This window comes from Pantherophis guttatus, chromosome 10 (assembly GCF_059756535.1).
Source record: "Pantherophis guttatus breed Tessera chromosome 10, ASM5975653v1, whole genome shotgun sequence".
NCBI lineage: Eukaryota > Metazoa > Chordata > Lepidosauria > Squamata > Colubridae > Pantherophis > Pantherophis guttatus.
The window spans coordinates 20,631,935-20,653,625 of NC_142072.1; the positions used below are offsets into that span (position 1 = coordinate 20,631,935).

General features: G+C 41.6%; 2 protein-coding genes and 1 long non-coding RNA gene across 3 annotated transcripts in view; 2 read left to right on the forward strand and 1 right to left on the reverse strand.

Moving 5' to 3' along the window:
* LOC117663333 (protein argonaute-3) overlaps nt 1–292 on the forward strand; it is a 59,300-nt gene extending 59,008 nt beyond the window's left edge. Inside the window, exon 20 of the mRNA XM_087876086.1 lies at nt 118–292. Coding sequence (XP_087732212.1) covers nt 118–235 — 118 coding nt within the window. The 3' untranslated portion in view covers nt 236–292. The remainder of the gene's footprint in view (nt 1–117) is intronic.
* Nucleotides 293–7,335: 7,043 nt separating this feature from the next.
* On the forward strand, nt 7,336–16,867 carry TRAPPC3 (trafficking protein particle complex subunit 3). Its single transcript, XM_034413418.3, has 5 exons — nt 7,336–7,603; nt 12,745–12,842; nt 13,069–13,168; nt 13,969–14,151; nt 14,913–16,867. Exons 1-5 carry the CDS (start codon nt 7,559–7,561, stop codon nt 15,030–15,032), a joined length of 546 nt encoding a protein of 181 aa, XP_034269309.1. The 5' UTR covers nt 7,336–7,558; the 3' UTR covers nt 15,033–16,867.
* Nucleotides 10,585–18,373, reverse strand: LOC117663332 (uncharacterized). The gene is made up of 2 exons (XR_004590677.2): nt 18,248–18,373; nt 10,585–10,787 (listed from the first exon to the last, which is right to left on the reverse strand). It is a non-coding gene; the product is annotated as an uncharacterized LOC117663332 (long non-coding RNA).
* Between the last annotated feature and the right edge of the window lie 3,318 nt (nt 18,374–21,691).

The following is a 21,691-nucleotide window of genomic DNA, read 5'->3' on the forward strand; positions in this document are numbered from 1 at the left end:
TCCGAACCGGTAGGGAAGGTAAATAGATTTCACCCCTGCTAAAGATGAAATGCCACCGTCAGACAAAAAAATCAAACTGGATAACATGGGGCCCCCTCTGTTATCACTTCTCCATAGATATGCTGAGGTCTTGGTTTTGCTGATAATACTGAAGTTAGAACTCAGTAACCAGTGGGAATCTGAGGAGCAGACCATCGAGGTTTACAGATGGAGCTGGAGAGCTTTGGAAAACTAAACTAAATTGAAGAGCCACTTCTATAGGCGGTTTAAAAAAAAGTTGACAGAAAAGAAATGTTTGTCCGGTGTATTGCTAGTTCATATCCATATGAGAACTATGTCTGAATTACCTCTGGCCTATAGATCACTCCGAAGACCTGTTTCCTTGCAGGATAGTTCCGCCATCTTGAAGCGGTCGGTTTATTGAAAGCAAAACAGTCCTCAAAGTGCCTTTTTAGAAGATGGTGCTGTAGATGATTTTTTGTTGTTGTTCCCAAAGTTGTATATGGGGGCGGGAGGGGGGCGGTGGGGCGGTGGAATCAAAACGTTCAGTGAAAACATGCCAAGTTCTTCATACTATCCCTCGTGGTGCTTGGCACTACATGGCGTTTTCCCTTAAACCAGGACCAAATAACCATGGACCATATGATGTTTGGGAAAAGGAATGGTACTGTTAGATGATTAAAACTCCACTGTGTGGATTATACTTTAGATATTTTAGGATAGGTTAGCTCAAGATATACTGTAAGCTCTGAAAGTCACTTCAAAAGTCATCAACAGTGAAATTGGGGGTAAGCAGATACACTCCTGAAGTTTTCTGTACCTCAAAGCGGGTAAAATTTTGGAAATTCCAGCTTTTACTTAGTGTTTTTTTTTTTTTATTCTAATGATTGCAGTAGCAGATGTAATATGGCAAAAAAAAAAATTGCCTTTTCATGCTGAGTATGCCTATTAACCCTGAGACATCTCTTTTTTTACTTTTCCGATACTGTTTACTTTTGAGGTTTCTACTAGCGGGGAAGTAATTAATACCAAGCATCTCAGTAGCAGTGTAATTCTGCAGATATAACAGTTAACAACATTGTGGTCACGCTCTAAAAGTTACTTGTAAATGCCTCAAAATTGAACCAAACCAGTAACAATCTTGATATCAGGAGCATATTTTTTCAAGAAAAATCTTGACTTCTATTTTGTTTAGATTATTGGTCATCAGTGTCGTGTGTTTATGCTGTAATCTTTTTTTTTTGCCAGAAATTTAGCTAGGCTGGGGGTTGGTCTTGTTGAAATTGCCCTTTTACAAACCAGGATTATTTGGGCAGGTTACCAGGGCAAAGAAAAATGTACAACTAGCCTTTGACTTACAACAGTTCATTTAGTGACCATTCAAAGTTACAACAGCACTGAAAAAAGTGACTTATGACCATTGCATCATTCCCATCCTTACATGATTTACATTTGGGTGCTTAACAACTGGTTCATCTTTATGACAGTTGCAATGTCCTGGAGTCATGTGGTCTCCTTTTGCGACCTTTTGGCAAGCAAAGTCAATGGGGGAAGCCAGATTCTCTTAACAACTGTGTTGCTAATATTAACAACTATAGTGATTCACTTAACAACTGTGGCAAGAAAAGTCGTAAAATGGGGTAAAACTCGCTTAACAAATTTCTCACTTAACAGAAATTGTGGGCTCAATTGTGATCGTAAGTCAAGGACTACCTGTGTTCTAAGCATTCTGGTACATCTTTGTATTCAGCCATCAGTTAAGATGAGACAGATTCTGTCAGCGCAACACTGAATTGTAAAAGAGACCAATTAACTCTTTGGGCCATTGACAAATGCTTAAGCATAGAAAACAGAAAACCTTTTGATTTCTGGTGAAGCAGCCTACTTTTGTTTATGATTATGCCACCGTTTAGCGAGAATAAATGTCGTGGGCTGCAAATATATCTACCTATTGCTCAGCCATGTTTCTCCATGCCCATAATGCCAATTTTCTTCCCCTTGGGAGAAATGGACCCAGCTCCACTAATTTTTTTCCAGAGTCATGGAAGCTTTGAGCTATTGCAAGTATCATTTTGGCCTGTTGCCTTAATCCACATGTGTGTTGCCCATTAATTTCTGCTATTTTGTATTTTTTTTTTTTTTTGAATAACCTTATGTAAAAACAATGTATTAATAATAAATTGTTCAGTATGCACTGTGATGTCTGAGTTCAGAGTAATTCGATCATATATTGTTGTGAATGGGTCAGTTACTGTACTTTTCCAATGATCACTCATTGCTGGGTATTTAATAGCAGGTAGGAGATGGTTTTATATTAAATGAACATAAGCGTTTCTGATCACAATATCCAAAGGACCAAAATGCTAACACACATTACTCGGTGATGAAATGGTGAAGTCCAAATTTTTATAAAGATGTTGAAATAATGTATTATTAAATCAAGTTGACAGAGGAGGGTGATTTCGCAATATTAGAATTCTAAATGTGCAGTGTCTATTTGAGTGACAAACTCATGTCAAAATAAGGTTGCAACCCAATAAATTTTAATACATTCACATTTAGTCAAATTTGTATGTTTAAAAATTTCTGAAGCATGAAGCTTTTTTTTTCTGGTTTTAGTTGATGCTCTCGTGTTGAGTCATTCTTTCCACAATTATTACATTATTATTACAAGCATTACATTTGAAAAGAATATCTAAACCTGTAATCTAATTGGGCATATGTTTAATTAAGGGTTTTTTTTGTTTTGTTTTGTTTCCTTTAATTTAAATTTTTAATTTCCTTTAATCGGTGGCGATTGATACCCCTAGACTTATGGTCATGGGGGACTTCAACCTGCCATCCGTCGGTGAGGCGTCTGAGGTGGCTCAGGAGTTCATGGCTTCCATGACGGCCATGGACCTGACCCAGTTAGTTCATGGCCCTACTCACACGGGGGGAAACACGCTGGACCTGGTTTTTGTCTCTGGTCAGTGGCTGAGTGGTCTCGAGATAGGGGATATAGCGATCGAGCCCTTGTCATGGTCAGATCACTCCGTCCTTCGCTTTGACCTTCGACCCGCCACACCCCGCCGCAGGGAGGCGGAACCAATGAGGTGGTTCCGCCCCAGGCGCCTGATGGACCCGGATAGGTTCCAGACGGAGCTTGGGCCATTTCCTGAGGCTCTGGCACACGGCTCGACTGAAGACCTAGTGGCTGTCTGGGATAGGGCGGCCGCTGGAGCTTTGGACCGGGTCGTGCCTTTGCGGCCTCTGACCCGGCGTCGATCTCACCTGGCTCCCTGGTTCACCGAGGAGCTGAGGGAGATGAAACGCTGGAAAAGATGCCTGGAGAGCAGTTGGAGGGCCAGCCGTTCTGAATCTGACCGAACACTGGTAAGGTCTCATATTAAGACCTACCTGGTGGCAATAAAAGCGGCAAAGTGTAACTATTTTTCCGCTCTTATTGCGTCATCAGATAATCGCCCGGCCGCCCTGTTTAGGGTGACCCGCTCCCTGCTCCACCAGGAAGCGCGGAAGGACCCCTTGGAGGGTAGAGCCGAGGACTTTGTACAATATCTGTATGACAAAATCGCTCAGATTCGGAAAAATTGGGACTCTGACTGGGTAGATTCGGGAGGGAGGATGGAGGCAAGTCTTGAGAATATTATCTGGGAAGAGTTTGATTCTGTGACTCTGGAAAACGTGGACAAGATACTGGGCAGACTAAGCGCGGCCACATGTTTATTGGACCCGTGTCCCTTCTGGCTGGTGCTGGCCTCTCGGGAGGTTACACGAGGCTGGCTCCAGGGGATTATAAATGCTTCCTTGAGAGAGGGTGTCTTCCCTGCTGCCTTGAAGGAGGCGGTGGTGAGGCCTCTCCTCAAGAAGCCTTCTCTGGACCCAGCAGTGTTGGCTAATTACTGTCCAGTCTCCAACCTTCGCTTCATTGCGAAGGTTGTTGAGAGTGTGGTAGCGCGACAGCTTCCTCAGTACTTGGATGAATCGGATTATCTAGATCCGTTCCAGTCGGGCTTCAGGCCTGGATACAGCACGGAAACGGCATTGATCGCATTGGTAGATGATCTCTGGAGGGCCCGGGACAGGGGTTGCTCCTCCATCCTGGTCCTATTAGACCTCTCAGCAGCTTTTGATACCATCGACCATGGTATCATGCTGCACCGGTTGGAAGAGTTAGGGGTGGAAGGCACCGTGTTGCGGTGGTTCTCCTCCTTTCTATCTGATCGGTCGCAGTCTGTGTTGACGGGGGCAGAGGTCGACCCCGAGGCCCCTTGTATGTGGGGTGCCACAGGGGTCGGTTCTCTCACCCCTTCTGTTCAACATTTATGTGAAGCCGCTGGGTGAGATCATCCGTGGTCTTGGGGTGAAGTATCATCAGTATGCTGATGATACTCAGCTATACATCTCCACCCCGGACCACCCCAATGATGCCCTTAAAGTGATGTCCCAGTGCCTGGAGGCTGTACGGATCTGGATGGGGAGGAACAGACTCAGGCTCAACCCATCCAAGACCGAGTGGCTGTGGTTTCCGATGTCCCGATATAGTCAATTGGTGCCATCACTGACTATTGGGGATGAGTCATTGCCCCCCACGGAGAGGGTTCGCAACTTAGGCGTCCTCTTGGACTCACGGCTGTCTTTAGAAGAGCACTTGACGGCTGTGGCCGGGAGGTCTTTTTATCAGGTTCGCCTGATTCGCCAGTTGCGTCCCTTTCTGGATCGGGACTCGTTAAAAACGGTCACTCATGCCCTCGTCACTTCACGCCTGGACTACTGTAATGCTCTCTACATGGGGCTCCCCTTGAAGAGCACCCGGAGGCTCCAGCTGGTCCAGAATGCGGCCGCGCGGGTAGTTATGGGAGCAGCATGGCGCTCCCATGTGGCTTCCCTCCTGCGCGAGCTGCACTGGCTCCCTGTGGTCTTCCGGGTGCGCTTCAAGGTCTTAGTTACCACCTTTAGAGCGCTCCATGGCTTAGGACCGGGGTACTTACGAGACCGCCTTCTGCCACCAATAGCCTCTCACCGCCCAGTACGCTCCCATAGAGAGGGGCTTCTCAGGGTGCCGTCAGCCAAACAATGTCGACTGGCGGCCCCCAGGGGGAGAGCCTTTTCTGTGAGGGCACCCACCATCTGGAACGAGCTCCCCCCAGAGATACAGAAGATTCCGGATCTGCGCACTTTCCGCCGTGCCCTCAAAACATTCCTGTTTCAGCAGGCCGGCCTGGCCTAACTTTCCCTTTATATTGCTTTTTGATTTTATTTTAAACTAGGATGTCTTGAATTATCTAGGACCAGAATGTTTAGTATATTTTAATTGGTTTTTTATTATTAACGTTTGTATTACATGTATTTTTATCGTTCGCTGTTCACCGCCCTGAGTCCCTTAGGAATAGGGCGGTATATAAATTTAATAAATAAATAAATAAATAAATAAATAAATAAATAAATAAATAAATAAATTTATATGCCGCCCTTCTCCGGAGACTCAGGGCGGCTTACAATGCGTTAAGCAATAGCCTTCATCCTTTTGTATATTTATACAAAGTCAGCTTATTGCCCCCACAATCTGGGTCCTGATTTCACCTACCTTTGAAAGGATGGAAGGCTAAGTCAACCTTGAGCCTAGCGACTTTTTAACTTGCAGTAATTGCAGGCAGTAAATGTTAATAACAGTGCTTTAGTCCACTGTACTACAGGCTCTTCCCAGTTGTAGCTGTTGGCCTTCTAATTGTTGCAGCTTCCAGCATTCCTCACAAATTGCAGCTGATGAATACTTTTCATTGGGTAGACCGGGCTGAAGTGACATGGGCCGCCCCTTTACATTTTCTAGGACGGCCCCCTGGACCGGATCCGACCACATCGCAGGCTTTGTGTTTGAGACCCCTCCTTTGGAGGGCGATAGGTAGAGAAGTATCTGGCTTTAAGGTATAGAAAAATAAACTGGCCATCCTCTCACTTCTAGTTGTTTAAAGCAAAATTGGCTTGTTCCTGTATTTCCAGACCCAATTGCCATTATTTATATCTTGTATAGATACTTAGACTCCCCTCCCTCTGAATTTCATCACACTTTGAAATTTGAGTCTTGCTTATAAAACTCAGGCACCCAAGTTGGCCTAGAGCTGGAAAGAACCATGCAAAGTGTCTTTTTTTTCACACACACCCCCCCAAGAACTTCAGGCAAAGCACAATGCATTTTATTCAGAATGAAACCTTACACTCAATATATATGATGAATGAAAAAGCAACAAATCAAATAATAAAGAGATTTTTTTATTAGATTTGACAAAACACAAGACGCCCTTAAGATATGTTGCATCTTCTACTTTCGCACCTGGATTTGTTTCTCAATACTTGCAACTTTAATCAGGGACTTCTGAATAAGCCCTGTTGTTTGATTGCTCCTGAGAGGGCTAGTTTTTGCACATCAAAGGAATCCATTTTGGCTCAGGAAAACTTCAAAAGGCGGCATGGATGCCATGCTAAAATGCTGATGTCACCTTTATTAAAACGCTAATAACGAAGCCTAAAATTCTGTATAACATGGGGAACTGAAGAGAAGTAAAAACGGAGGCATTCTTCTACTTGGCAATTTGTAACTAATAACATTCCAATTTGCCTTCCAGAAGGAAATTTAATTGCAAACTATCTGTCCACACATATGAACATAGTAAGCACACACCCACATCCACGATACTAATCAGATCCACATCTCTCTTACATTCAGCAGTGGTTTTGCATTAAGCAACTATGATGGACCTCTTTAGATGTCTGTGAACAGTGGTATCCTTATGGGGGTGGCCCAAACTGGCAAGATGGCACTCACTAATGAGCAGGGATGTCCAACCTTGGCATCTTTTGGAAATGTGGACTTCAACTTCCAGAATTCCCACCCTGGCTGGGGAATTCTGAGAGTTGGAAGTCCACAAGTCTTAAAAGTTGCCAAGTTTGAACACTTCTGAATTAGAATATAGCTCAGGGGTCAGCAACCTGTGGCTCTGGAGCCGCATGTGGCTCTTTCACCCCTCTGCTGCGGCTCCCTGTCACTCAAAATATGCGTCACAACAGGGAATGTGTGACACCCGCCAGCACGCGATTTATTGAGCTTTTCGACTCCCAGTAGGCCAACCATGGATAAATCCAAGAAGAGTTTCAGAAGAAAACGTTATGCCTACAAATTAAGCATCGTGGGAAGAGTCTTGATTTTCACCACTATGCTGGCTGGAGAATTCTGGGAGTTGAAGTCCACAAGTCTTAAAGCGGCCAAGTTTGAAGACCTCTGCGCCTACTGCTTGGAATAAACTCGCGCGAGCATGCCGGGAATTGTAGTATCGCTGCAAGGACCCCCCCCCGCGCAGGCGTAGTTCAACAACCCCGTCTTCCGCCTCACTCTCGCGCAGACTCCCGGCGTCCCTCGCAGGCGGTTTACCTGTCGCCAGCTGCATGCTGGGAGTCGTAGTCCTTGCCCTCAGGAAAGCGACAAGGCGGAGGTAGGCAGGACGGCTTCCTTCTCCCAGAGTTCCTCTTCCCGGCCGGGCGAGACGGCGGCGGCGGCGGCAAAATGGCACGTCAGGGCAGCCGAGGAGGCTCCGAGAGCAAGAAAATGGTAATGGTCGCTGGCGGGGCGGGAGGAGAACGAAGGAAGGCGGGCGTTGCGGGCCTTGAAGGAGGGGAAATGCTATGTTCGTAATGGCCACCGTGAATAGATGCTGCACCTCAGGGTTTCCCTGATAATGTTGGTGCCTTTGCCGGGCGAAAATAAAAAAAAAAGCAGACACGTAAAAAGAGGTGGTGGGGATGATGGCTGACATGCCGGGCCGCCCCCGAAGAAGCCCACCGGGCGCTAAAAAGTGAGAAAGGGACGTTAATTAACTAAGTGGAGGAAAACATACCTGGTCAAGAGGAGAAATAACAAGCTTTGTGTAACCATCATATTGTCCTGTGTAGTTGTATTGTTTAATAATAGTGCCCTGTATGATGTATTATGTTATATTATCCCTTATATATAATATTGTCCTACACACAAACACACACACACACACACACACACACACAAAACATTCATCATAGAGGATTGACATTATATATAATACTGTACACACACAGACACACACTAAACATTCATAGAGAATTGGCATTATATATAATATTGTCCTATGCGCATCAGGGTGGATTTGATTTAAATCACAATTTAAATCATGATTTAAATCACTAGTAAAAAGGCTTGATTTAAATCAACTCGATTTAAATCATAATTTTTAAAGAGCAACTGTCATCTCTGCTACTCCTTTGACCCACTGTTGACTCACCGATAGTCCCAGTGTTGCAGAATATACAGCCTCATGCTACATAACTAAGCTCCATTTCATGCTGAATAAACTAAATTATTTATGTATCTTAAATAGAAAACTACTTTACGATAGATTTTTACCCCAAAAGTTTTTTATTAAAATAAATTCGATAAAAATCAAAAAAATCCGATTTAAATCAAAAAAATCTGATTTTTTTGATTTTTTTAAAAAAATCATTTTTATCCACCCTGATGCACATGCACACACATACACACACACACACACACAACACATCATAGACGATTGACATTATATATAATATTGTCTACATATACACGCACACACTCTAAACATTCATCATAGAGGATTGACATGCCGTATTAATATGTAGTTACAAATACGTAATAATATTATCCTATATGATATTGTCCTTTATGATACTATCCTGTTACAAACATATAAAAATAATACATTTTGCATTTTTCCTCTTGATCATCCCCTATGCCTTTTCTTATTTATGGAATTGGGGTCCCTTTCCTATTTTTAATTACAATTATTTTTGTTATCACTTATTAATGGATGCATATGAAATATTAATATTGTATACCTTTCAATATCTAGGTAATTAGGGTATTTTATTTATTAATTGTATTATTTATTAAATTTATATGCCCTCCCCCTCAATCTCAACAGTTCTGGATCTCACAAAAAATAAAAAACCAAGCAAACAGATTACAATAAAATCGAACTAAAAATTACACTAGGAAACTTAGTGACTTGATTTACAGTTCGAAATGTTGGTTACAGTTCGAAATGTTGATTAAAGTAATAGGCAAATTTCCCTAACTTTTCTGATCATTTTCATAATAGTGAAAAGATGAACAGTCTGAATGCTTCTGAAATACTTTTAAAATTATAAAATATAAAATGTTACAAAATAAAACAGTCACCAGATATATTAAATCTGAAAGAAAATGTTGGCAGGATGTATGACTGCATAAAATAAATGTTTTTTATGAGCCTCCGAAGGGTTAGTACCCTACTTGGGTTAGTGTACCTACTTATTAATTAATCATATGTATAGACAGCTAAATCCTTTAGGACTCTTGACAGTTTACAAGACACAATGCACAAGGAACAATAAGTATGAAAACATAGAATACAATAAATTTTAAAAAACCAAACTGTAATCAAACTAAGATGAAGTCAGGTGTCAAATGCCATCTGGATCAGGGGTCAAAAGAGTGATCAAAGTGCTTGAGATATGGAAGCTTCCCATATCGAAAAACTACAATACTGGGGAAGTTTTAACATACTGTAGAATGAAGACAAGTCGAAGTAGACCTTGTAGACGAATAAAAAGTTTTGCTTGGTGTAGCAAATGTAGACCAAGATACGTTTTTCTCTCTTACAGCATTAGAAACCAGAAATTCAGGACCAGTAAAAGGAAACACTTCTATACGTAATGCATAGTTAGGCCATCAGATATGATAGTGGACACCAATTCAGATTGTTTTAGACATATGCATTGCAGAATTAGGCAATGAATAGTGTCCAGTCTTATGGACTGGGTAGTGCCTCCTGAATCCTAGCAATATATTTAAAATCTAGGAGCTGAGGAGCCATATTGGAATGGGGCTGTTCCTTTCTGTCCATGCCTGTGTGTTTCATGAATGCATTTGGTCAGCCACTGTGTCGTGTGAAATGCTGGACTGGATGGACAATTGGCCAGATCCTACATAGTCATTGTTATGTTCATATCTCAGTTTAAGACCTGAAGTTGCCACAACACAAATGTTGAAGGGCCCACTTGGATTTCATATTTTTGTAGGGTGATTGAACAGGGACTTTTAAAAACTACTTTTCCCAAATCGCATAATTTATTGGGTTAGTTTGGGCCTGGTGGGTTCTTCTTCCTTTGCATGGATATGGATGAGGGAGGGAGGGTTGTTGAACCTAGTGGATTCCAGAAAGAGAACTGATGGATTTGGTGGATTCTGGGATACTCTGGGAGATTTCCTTCTAGTGAGGTGGGCAATCCTGCCAGTTGGGATCATTCTAGTTCTTTAACATTAAGATGTGATGCTGATTTTATTGACACCTCTCTTGACCTGAGGTGCATTTTTATAAAAATCTAAGTGTTTCTTTACTTCAACAATAATGGAATTAGGGCATATAAGAATCAACCAGATCTCTCAAGCATGTGTAACCTGCTTCCTTTGCTTCCTTTGCTACTAATTATGACAGATTTTCATCATGTTGGAAAATGGTTTCAGCGTGTCTAATTCAAAGTCCAAATTGTTTAGATTTTTATTATCCTAGAAAATAGGCCATGGAATAACAGATTTAATTTACAGGAAAGTAGATTGCAACTGAATGCAGTGAAGAACTTTCTAACAGTAGGAACAGTTTCACCATGGAACCAATAACGTCGTACAAGAGTGAGCTTCTCTTTGTTTGATATGTTCAAATCCAGGTCAAATGCTTTGATTTTGATTCCTGTAATGAACAAACATCAGTAGCCTAAATGGCAGCTTCTAAGTCAATGCCACCATTTGGTTTTACTCCAGAACAGTGAACCTTTGTGGATATTAAACACAATTTCTCTCTTTTTAATAGCTATAGATAGGCAAAATGTTCAGAAATGAACTGTTAGTTGTTGAGCATTCTCCATTCTGTCATGTACTGTTTTTTTCCATCTGCCTTGTCAATGGTTATTAAAATATGTGTTGTTACTAACCCTTCCTTTATTTTTGTTTCTTTTTCCACTCTGCAATTATCAGCTAGGTTACAGGAATCTTCAGGCTCCCTTTCCAAGCTTTCTAAATCTACAAAACAGCTTTATGTAGCTTTATAATGCTAATTCTATAAAGCAGCTTTGGACAGTCTGGATCTTCTATTAACCTTCAACTCTGTATCCTCTGCTGGCTGATGGCTATGGTGTCTCTGGATCCATTTGATTCCAGAATTCCAAACCATAGCTTACAGAGGATCTTGCTTTTTCCTCCCCTCTCACTATAATAAAAGCAGTATTGTGGTGCAAGCTCTACCACTGTGGGATATTGTGACATATGCAAAAAAAAAAAAACAGAGGTGTGTGTGAATGAGGCTTCTACCTTGCACTACTTTTTTCAGCCCAAATCCCCTTTACTGCCTTGACGGATGACATTGGTTGCAGAATACCTAAAACCATGCAAAACCCAACCACTCAGAAAAAGCAGTGTGGACTGTTGGATTGCTGCCCTCAATATTGCTGCTCTGTAGAAATAGCATCATGTTGAATGAACCTTAACTTCACACATGACTTGATTGTCTCTTCCGTGTTTTGGCTTTGTGTGAGCATGTGAGAATGTGGTGTGATTTCTATTGTCTCACTAAACTCTGATGTCTTTTTTTTTTCTTCTCCCTTTCTGCTTGCCTGCTGCTTTCATTCTGTAGTATTGGTATTTGCCATTCATTTCACCTTCTGCATCTATGCATCTCATGGTAGGTTTTAGGTTTCTTAATCTGAGACTAGACATTTCTGCTGTATAAAATGAGATTTTAATAAAGTCTTAAGCAGGATTTGTTAATATATATATATATATCCGTACCTTTTAAAACCTTGACATTTTCAGCTCTTAATAGGAAGGCATTTGTGTAGCCAATAACTGACGTATTGTTTTATTCAACTTTAAGTTTTAAGGATGGGTGGAAGATACAGCAAGTATCTTTTTTTGTCTTTGTTGATGGTGTGTACATTTCTGCTGAAAGTTTATTAGCTTTGTGGTTCCTTTAAGTTTTTAAGTGGAATATTATTGAAACAATGTAAGTTAAAAAAGTGTTCTAATAAGGATTGGACACTTGGGACCTGTCAAATGAAATGTCTTTCTATTTTTTGCAAGTGACCGTTTTCATCTTGAAATCAAGGTATTCAATTTTGTGAAATTGTTTGCTCTGAAAAGTTTCCGCTGATCCAATGTTTGAGCCAAACTATTGATTAGGTCTGGCCACAGGGAGCATGTGACTCCATTGTTCCAATAGCTTCATTGTCTCTTTTATGGAAGTATCACTTGTGTGCCAAACTCTATCCTCATTCAAGCAAGTATTGATTAATGAACACAGGAGCAGTTATTATGCCAAGAATATTAAGGATTGGGTTAGAATTGATGGGCTATCTGTTGGTAGCCATCTTCAAGTCATAGCAGAATCACTGATGCTAAGGAAAAACAGAAGTCTCTCCCCGTTTTCTATTTCTTCTTCATATCTTTAGGACAGAGCTGTTGTATTTATTCTTCTCACCCTCGTTCAAAACGTATGGCCCATGCAGTATTCATACTCTTCACTATTCTGGTGAAGCAAGTCTTCTTGTTCATTTTTTTTTCTTGTGACAGACTAAGCTGTGCCTGGGTCAGCCCCTAAATATTTGCACCCTTTTTTGTCTGGTGTATGCTAAATATGTTATGAATTTGTCTAGAGCTCGGAGCTCTTCACTTTGACGTATGGGGCTTTGGTCACTCAGCTGTGTAAGGACTACGAGAATGATGAAGATGTCAACAAGCAGCTTGACAAAATGTAAGTAACAGAAACAACGTGGGTGTTCTCAGGTTAGAAATATCAGAAGCCCCTTTTCCATGGGTTATTCGCTTGCAGAATAAATCTAATTTTATCCAATCCTTGGAGTTTGGAAAAATAAATGAGCATGGATTTCCTTTCTAAAGCCTCAGGGTATTTCCCTCCAGTTTGACCTGCTTGGTGTGATCACAGTTTCATGGCATCTTGCTTTTGGCTGCTTTAATAGGGGCTACAACATAGGTGTTCGACTTGTGGAAGACTTTCTAGCACGATCCAATGTTGGGAGATGCCATGACTTTCGAGAAACGGCAGATGTAATTGCAAAGGTGATGCTTCTTTTTGATTATTCGGCTTTGTTTCTGCATGTTTGTTGTTTGCTTGTGTTGCTGTTAAATAATCTTACTTTCTTTGAACTTATAGCTATGCATTAGGAACACAATTTTCTCAGCACAAAACAAATTTCACTCTTTTAGTTTATTATTATTGTTTTACTTCTGTTTTATTTAAAAATAGAGACAATTCCAGAAAACAGCTGAGAACAAGGCTAGTTTTTAGCTGTTTTCTGGAATTGTCCCTACCTTTAAATAAGTGATTAAATAATAATAAAAAACTAAAAGTGTTTTTATTATCAAAGCTGGATGTCTTGGCTTTTTACCAAGAAGCTAAGTAAGATGAGATAATTTTGTACCCTGTTTCCCCCAAAATAAGACATCCCCTGATAATAAGCCCAATCGGGCTTTTGAGCGCATGGCAATAAGGCTGAGTGCTTATTTTAGGATTCAAAAAAATATAAGACAGGTTCTTATTTTCGGGGAAACATGGTAACAGGAAAAAAGGGAATCAGAAAGACTTTTCTCCTATTCAATAATGTAAGGCAATGGTCTAAATATTACCACTGTTTTCAGAAGGGGGAGGCATCAGACATAATGCAGAGAATTACTTATCAAAATCAGTATTGTCTTGTCTAATCTGGTGTGTGGAAAAGAGTTACTTAAGTATGTTACATTGAAGAATTGCTGGGGTTTGTTATGTGGTTGTTTGTTGGTTGATGTGTAAAAAATAGTGGCTTGCTAAATCTTTCACTCTTTGAACCCAGCTCTTCTCTCATATCTGTTTCACTTGATAGGTAGCATTTAAAATGTACTTGGGTATCACACCAAGCATCACAAACTGGAGTCCGGCAGGCGACGAATTCTCCCTTATCTTGGAAAACAATCCACTGGTGGATTTTGTGGAATTACCAGACAACCATTCCTCTCTTATTTACTCTAACCTCTTATGTGGGGTGCTCCGGGGAGCCCTGGAAATGGTGAGACGTAGTGGAGGCCAGTTGAACCAATGGCCCTGGTGGCTGCTTTTAATGAAATGCATAACTACGAGGCTGCATGTTTTCTGCATCCATGAAAAGTTCAAAATAAATTGTGGACGTTAAGTACATGGGTTTATGTTAAAAAGTATCAGCAGTATGTTAAAGTAATGGATAGTATTCATTTGGTAATATTAGATTTCCATTAGGTCTGTGAGTCTGAGAACATCAATTGAAACAATTCAAATATTTTCCAACTTTTCCATCTTAAAAAAAATTCTCTAAAATTTCTTCCATACATTCTGGTGCACTTGTGTTAATAAAAAAGTTAGTTTGCAGGCTGTTACGCTGTAGTATTGTGAAGGCCAAAATAGTGTTCTCATTTATCAGGACTGCTGGATCAGCTCTTTGTATTGCATTTATGGGCCATTTTTTTTTAAGGATTCTAAGTAGCTCACAGTCAGACCCTACGGTATCAATGAAGATGACTTTGGAACCTTTCATCATATGTCCTAAACAATTTGTGAGTCCATCAAGGGGGTTCCAAAACCCCCAGTACAAAGGGGGGATCACATTGCTTACAAGACAGGAAGGTCGACAGGAAGGTGCAACAAAGGCTGTAATGTGGGAGAAAGGTGACTTTTCATAAATAATGGGATGTATTTTGGCATGAATACCCTTCTTTTTCAAAGGGGTCTGGCACTTCAGGGAGCTGTTGTAGGGAAATATCTCAAAAGTGTGGACTTTCCTCTCTTTCATCATAGGTACAGATGGCTGTGGATGTCAGATTTCTCTTGGACACCTTGAAAGGGGATGGAGTCACAGAAATAAGGATGAAGTTTATCAGGCGGATCGAAGACAATCTCCCAGTTGGAGAGGAGTGAGTCTTGAGCAGCTTTCCTATTGGACTGGAAGGGATGAAGTCACTGAACCGGAGCTTCATTCGCATATAGTACCTTGTGTACTTTGAGACACTGACTGGTTAAGACGTCAATTCATTTGAAATAGTCTGTTTTATTTCCACAGATTTCTATTAAAAGCTTTTGTAGGATGTAGAACTCTTTTCATATTCATCAGAAACACAAGGCACCCTTTCCTTGTTACCACGCTTAGCTCCATGCAAAAATACAGGATATTAAAACTCTAATTTTGAACTGGAATAATTCCAGATGCCACTTTCGTTCTGCAGTATGTGAAGAATTCCGGCATTATGTCCTCTGTTCATGTTGGTCAGTTTTTCTTCATGGGGAAGCCATTCCTGATAGCACAGAATGCATTCTATGATTTGAAAGAATTGAGAGCTCCTAATGGATTTGGACTTGTCCTTTTAGTTTTGCCATTCAACAAAACAATTAAAATTCATGTTGAATCAAGAGCTGGATCCATTTTGACAGTCCTGAAGGAAGTGTGTCGTTGAAACTCAACAGAATCCCAGTTGGTTGGGCGTTTCCAATTTCGTCTTTGTCTTCCTAGTTGGTTGGCCGAAATAGTTTTAATGAACCAATGATGTAGGGCTCAAGTTTCAAATGTTTATATAATGTTGGAAAAATGATATTCACTCTGAGGGCCTCTTCTTTACCTCATGTTTGATTTCGGTAACTAATTGAAGAGTTGTTCACACCAGTTTTGTTTTCTAAAAGTTTTAGGCAAAGCACGTTTCAAAAATGTTGCAGTTGGGCATCCATGCTGAGAGGACAGAAATGATAGTAGCATGTTTCATGTGCATTCAAGTTTTTCTTAAGAAAAAGGGGTCTCAAGATTGCAGACACAAGGGTATAAACAGCCTTGTGTGGTAGGTTGATCAGTGCACCAAATGCTGGATGATTGAAAGGAATTTGAAGAGTATCTTAGGAGAGCTTAACAGTGAATATTCACTGAGTTTGTCATTGTGTGTATTTTATAAGGTTCTAAGTTTCCTATTGAGCAGAAGAGCCATTGTTGCATTTCGTGGACAAATTTGTACTAAACAGCGAAAATCCTTTGAATTGAGGATCCCACGGAGAATGTTTGCATTAAACATAAAAATGCCTGCCACACTTAAAAGAGGCACAAGAGGCTTCTAGTGATCGCTCTCTTCTTAAAGCATAATGGAATCCATTACCCCATGCTGATGTTGGTGAAAAGATTGCAGTATTCATTCGTTAAGGAAATTAATTGGTGGTTGGGTGGCTTTATGATTTATTTGTGTGGGTATCAACTGAACGGTATTTTAAAAGTTGGCAAAGGGAACCGTAATTATTTGATGACTTGGTCTTGTAAATAATGCTCTGGGTAATATGCGCAATGGGAGAAGGAAATGGCTTACCTAATTGCAAGAAAATGAAAACCAAACAGATGCTTTCTCAAGACAGTGGGGCCATTTTTAAGGGTATCTTGGTCACATTTTCCCAGCGCTCTTCTATAATTTTTCTCAGCTGCTTTGCAGAAGTGTAGAGGCAATATTTTTTTTGCATCACGAAGGATTAAAAATTTGAGCATACCTGTTTCGGAGTAATTCGTTCTGACCGTCGGAGGAATCTAGCCCTGAGAAAATCATTTTTGTTCCTTCTGTAATTTTTGATAGTTTTAAAAAATTACGCTGATCTAGAGCTGATTGGTGAATATTGATTAGTTAGATGCAATTTACACCTTTTTATTTGTATATGGGGTATGTCTTAATGTGTTCCATTTTTGAAGGTATTGTTTTGAAGCTCTTACATTAAAGACACTCTTAAATTAAGGTATATGGCAGTAGACTCATAGTTAATTTTACTAAATTTTATCCTACTTTCGCTCTCCTCTCTTTTTCCACACTTCAGCAACATAGATTTTTGATTAATTGTATTTCTATGGCCATCTATCTCACAAGGAATAACTGGATGGTGAACAGCAATCAAATAAAATAACTATATAAAAATATAAATCATTATTAAAATTAAATATTAAAAGTTAAAAAATACAACTACAAAACATGGAGAGAGTAAATATATCAGCCACATTAGTGGAGCCATCCTAGATTGTTACTGGTTCTCTTGGACCCCCAAGCCTACTGACATAACAGACTTAAGGATCTTCCAGAATGCTAAAAGGGATGGAGCTAAGGGATAAATTCAGGGATTGGAGAATATTCCAGCAGGGCAGATGTCATGACAGAGAAGATCTCACTCCTGTAAATCTCTAGCATGGGCGTGGGCAAATACGGCTCCTTTATGACTTCAACTCTCAGAATTCTTCAGCCAGCCATATGAGTGGGAGTTGAAATCCACAGGTCATAAAGGGGCCTTAGTTGCCCACCTCTGCTCTAGCAGATGGTACCTGCTGCGTGCCTTCTCTGTTGGGTCTAATGGGATGGGCTGATATAATTGGAGACGGTCTCATACCATGAAGGGCTTTAAAAGTTAAAACCAGTGCCATGAATTGGTTGCAGAAACAATCCGGCAGCCAATGCATATCACGCTGTTCTGGGGCCACACATAATTGCCACGCTTCTGCATTCTGCACAGTGGAAGCTTCTGAATACTGCCTTCTGGATGAGGGCAGCCTCATGTAGAGTGCATTATGATAGTCCGATCTGGAGGTGATTATACAGAAGTCACTGTGAGCATCTAGGAACAGGCACAATTGGCAGCCAATACAAAGCTGTGTAAAGCAGTGCCCTTTCCCCCAAACGTTTTAAGCACCAGGGACCGGTTATATGGGGGGGGGGATTTCCACAAACCGGATGTGTGCAGTTTCACACACTACCTAGATCCTGCACATGTGCAGATGAAGCTTCGCTTGCCTGGCCTGATTCCTAATGGGCTGCGGACTGGTACTGATCTGTAGATTTGGGATTGGGGACTCCTGGTGTAAAGCCCCTCCTAACCGCAACCAGGTTCTGACAGGTTCTGGAGAACTGGTAGCGGAAATTTTGAGTAGTTCGGAGAACTGGCAAATACCACCTCTGGCTGGCCCCAGAGTGGGGTGGGAATGGAGATTTTGCAATGTCCTTCCCCCAGGAGTGGGGATGGAATGGAAATTTTGCAATATCCTTCCCCTGCCACGCCCACCAAGCCACATCACACCCACCAAGCCATGCCCACAGAACCGGTAGTAAAAAAATTTGGATTTCACCACTGACCACAACTGCTACTTCTGCTGTTCGAGGTCCACCAGGTCTCTGCAACCCCATCCAGCATGAAAGATTGAATAGTCCTAGAAGCAGTAGACTCCAAAACCCAAAGCTATTCAATCTTGCCATGGTTCAACCGAAGTCTGTTGTTCCCTATCCAGACACTCATAGCTTCCAGTCCATAGGATAAGACATTCATGGCATCACTTAATTTGCATGGGGCACTGTTACATAATTGGGTGTCATCAAGTGTCCTGATGATACCTCACCCCATGGCAACAGATGGACTCACCCAGAGCCTCATAGAGATAATACAAAGGAGAGGAGAGCACCAAACTCTGTGCCACCCCATAAAGTAGGGGCCAAGAGCAGGACCTCTCCTCTCCAACCACCACTGATGAAATCAACCCCAGAGAAAGGAGGCAAATCAGCACATCCCCATGTCATCTACTCCCAATCCTCTGAGCCGATCCAGAAGGACACCATGGTCAACAATATTGAAAACCATCAAGAGGTCAAGTAGGGCAAGGATCGATGCACTACCGCCATCACGCTCACTACAGAGATCTTCCAAAAGTACCACTAATGCTGTTTCTGTCCCACAGCTATGCCTGAATCCTGGCTGAAAAGATTCCAGATAATCTGCTTCCTCCAAGGGCTGTCCTTTGAAACTGTCACCCAACCACTTTCTCAGACGGATTGAAGCCTCCAAGACCATAAGACGGGGGAATTCCACTGCCAGTGCAGAAATGGAGCTCAGGCAGGGAGGTTGTGTGTGGCAGGGAAGCTGGTACAATGGCAACAATCTCAACTGATCCCTAGAGGCCAACTTAATGAACAAGATCCCACATCCAGTGACCTGTGGAGAGCGTCCCTGGAAGACATAAAAGATTGCTGGATTGTTGTGGTCCGCCAGCAACCTGCGGACCTGGCCACGGAGTCAAGACAGTGAGGAGGCTGGGGAGGAACCTGGGCCAGTCCTGGAGTCTGGGGAAGGCCCGGACAAGGGCTCTGCATCGGAGGCAGAGATGGGGCCAGGGCCATCTGGGAGCGATGCACGGACTCCGGAGCCTCCAGAGGCAGACAGCAGAGAGGCAGAGGAACAGGAGGAGCCTGTTCCTAGTGCGCGCATGCGCAGAGCTGCCAGAAGGCAAGAGCAGCTGAAGAAAAAAGGACAACTCGGGAGTAAGGTCAGAAGATGATTGGCCCCTCCCATAAGGCTTAAAAGAGCACCAACAAACCGTTGGGTTCTCTGCAGAAAAGCAACGTTGATTCCTGTGCTTCTTGTCTCTCTTGTCTCTTGTGGGGGGGGGGGGGTTTGCCAAGAAAAGCCTTTGGCTAGTTGCCAAAGACAGCAAAGGTTGGTGATAAGGTCGGACTGGTTATTAAGAATTTTGTTTTGGACTAAGATGAGAATGAATTAATTCTCAGCTGTTTTAATAAAATAAGGTTGTTGAGGACTGAATTGTGTTTGGTAATCACTGCTTGGGCCTTGGTCACAACATGGATGATGATCATCACACTGGCACACCTACCTTAGTCTTGGATCATGCCATACCCGAAACCCAACTGGGCACGTCTCTGAAAGGGCCACCAGAACCACCCTCCTGGATCCAGCCAGGTCTTGGCAACGCATGTCAGGTTGGCATTAGATTGCACACAAAGGAGGCTTTATTACAGACTGACCTGGCATTTAAAAGCAGCATCAGGAAACCAGGACCCCTGGAGTTCTGTTGATTGGGTACAAGGACTGAACAAGGACCTGGGGGGCGTGGGGGGGTTGAGAAACAATGATGACCAAAGTCAGGGAATCAAGAAAAGATATTTAATTGTTCTGCTTTTTAACAATCAAGTTTTGGATTGTGCCACTCAGGTTTTGTCTTGCAATCATTTCATACAAGTGAAAAGGCACGTGCTTGTTATCTCAAAAGTTGATTTGTGGTACCACAGTGGTGGCTCAGTGGCTAAGATGCTGAGCTTGTCGATTGAAAGGTCGGCCGTTCAACGGTTCGAATCCCCAGTGCTGCGTAACAGGCTGAGCTCCCGTTACTTGTCCCAGCTTCTGTCAACCTGGCAGTTCGAAAGCACGTAAAAAATGCAAGTAGAAAAATAGGGACTACCTTGGTGAGAAGGGAACAGCATTCCGTCTGCCTTTGGCATTGAATCATGCCGGCCACATGACCACGGAGACGTCTTCGGACAGCGCTGGCTCTTCGGCTTTGAAACGGAGATGAGCACTGCCCCCTAGAGTTGGGAAGGACTAGCACATATGTGCGAGGGGAACCTTTACCTTTACCTTTTACCACACCATTCTGTTGCTTCTAATAATTGGGACGACAAAAACAAAAAAACATGATTTGCCAAGTGAATTCATTCTTTGGGTAAGTGGTGGCAGAATTCTTTCTCTTGTTGTATAAGTCTTCCACTAGATGTCCCTAGTTATCTAGAAGGATTGACTTGGAAGGACTGGCTGCTAGCCGCACCACAGAAGTTTTACTTTTCTTTTTCAAAAAACTGGTAATGGTAGAAAAAAATGTGAATGTATTATTTGTATACTATCTGTCATTCTACAGTACTCCTCTTTACGCAATTTAAAATTTAAGATGCATTAAAAATTAAAAGATATAAAACAGAGATCGTAAATAATGGAGTGATAACATTGGGAGATGTTACTTGCCAAGGTGCATAAAAATGGTTTCATTCAATGCTATTATTCTAAACCTAATAATCCCCACTTAGGAGGTCATGTCCATTCAATTAATATAAAGTTGTCCCGAATGTTAACTCTAAACCTTTTAGCTGGTCTTGTTATCTTTGAAAAGGATGGAAAGAGACTCTGTGGCTATTTAATGCAAACAAATAGTAAGAATTGGGCCATGTCTGTTTTCTGTATTCTTCTTTTATACTTCTGTAGATTCCAATTTTTAGCAGGGGAACCTGGAAACTTAAACCCTGTGATGCTGGATTGTGTCAGGACAACAAAAACATCACTGTAAAACAGATTCACCCCTCCCTTCAACTTGTCTCAATTAACACAAAACAAAAAATCAGAGTTTTGGAGAAAAAATTTGGATAATTTCTTTTCCAATTTAAACTTCTAACCGCTGATGCTTGGTGACGTTTAAACTGTAGTGTTAGGATTTTATTTTATATTCTCATAGTTACAAATCTAATTTTGGCTTTCCAGAAGTGATCTCTTGTTGGCTCTGGAGATTCCCCCCTAGAAAATGTATTTTGAAAAACGATTTAGCTTCAAGATGGATCTCTCCTGAACTTTCTATGAAGCATCATGTGATGTCTTATACTAGGGTGCTGTCTTCATTGTAAGTAACATTTTGTGTGGTGGCAGTGAGTTGAGTTTCTTCTCTGGGTTTTCAGCTAGTAGTTGACGTTTCCTTAATAATGATGGATAGCTAAATTTTTTATGGTTGATGCTAATAGTAACCAAATTTG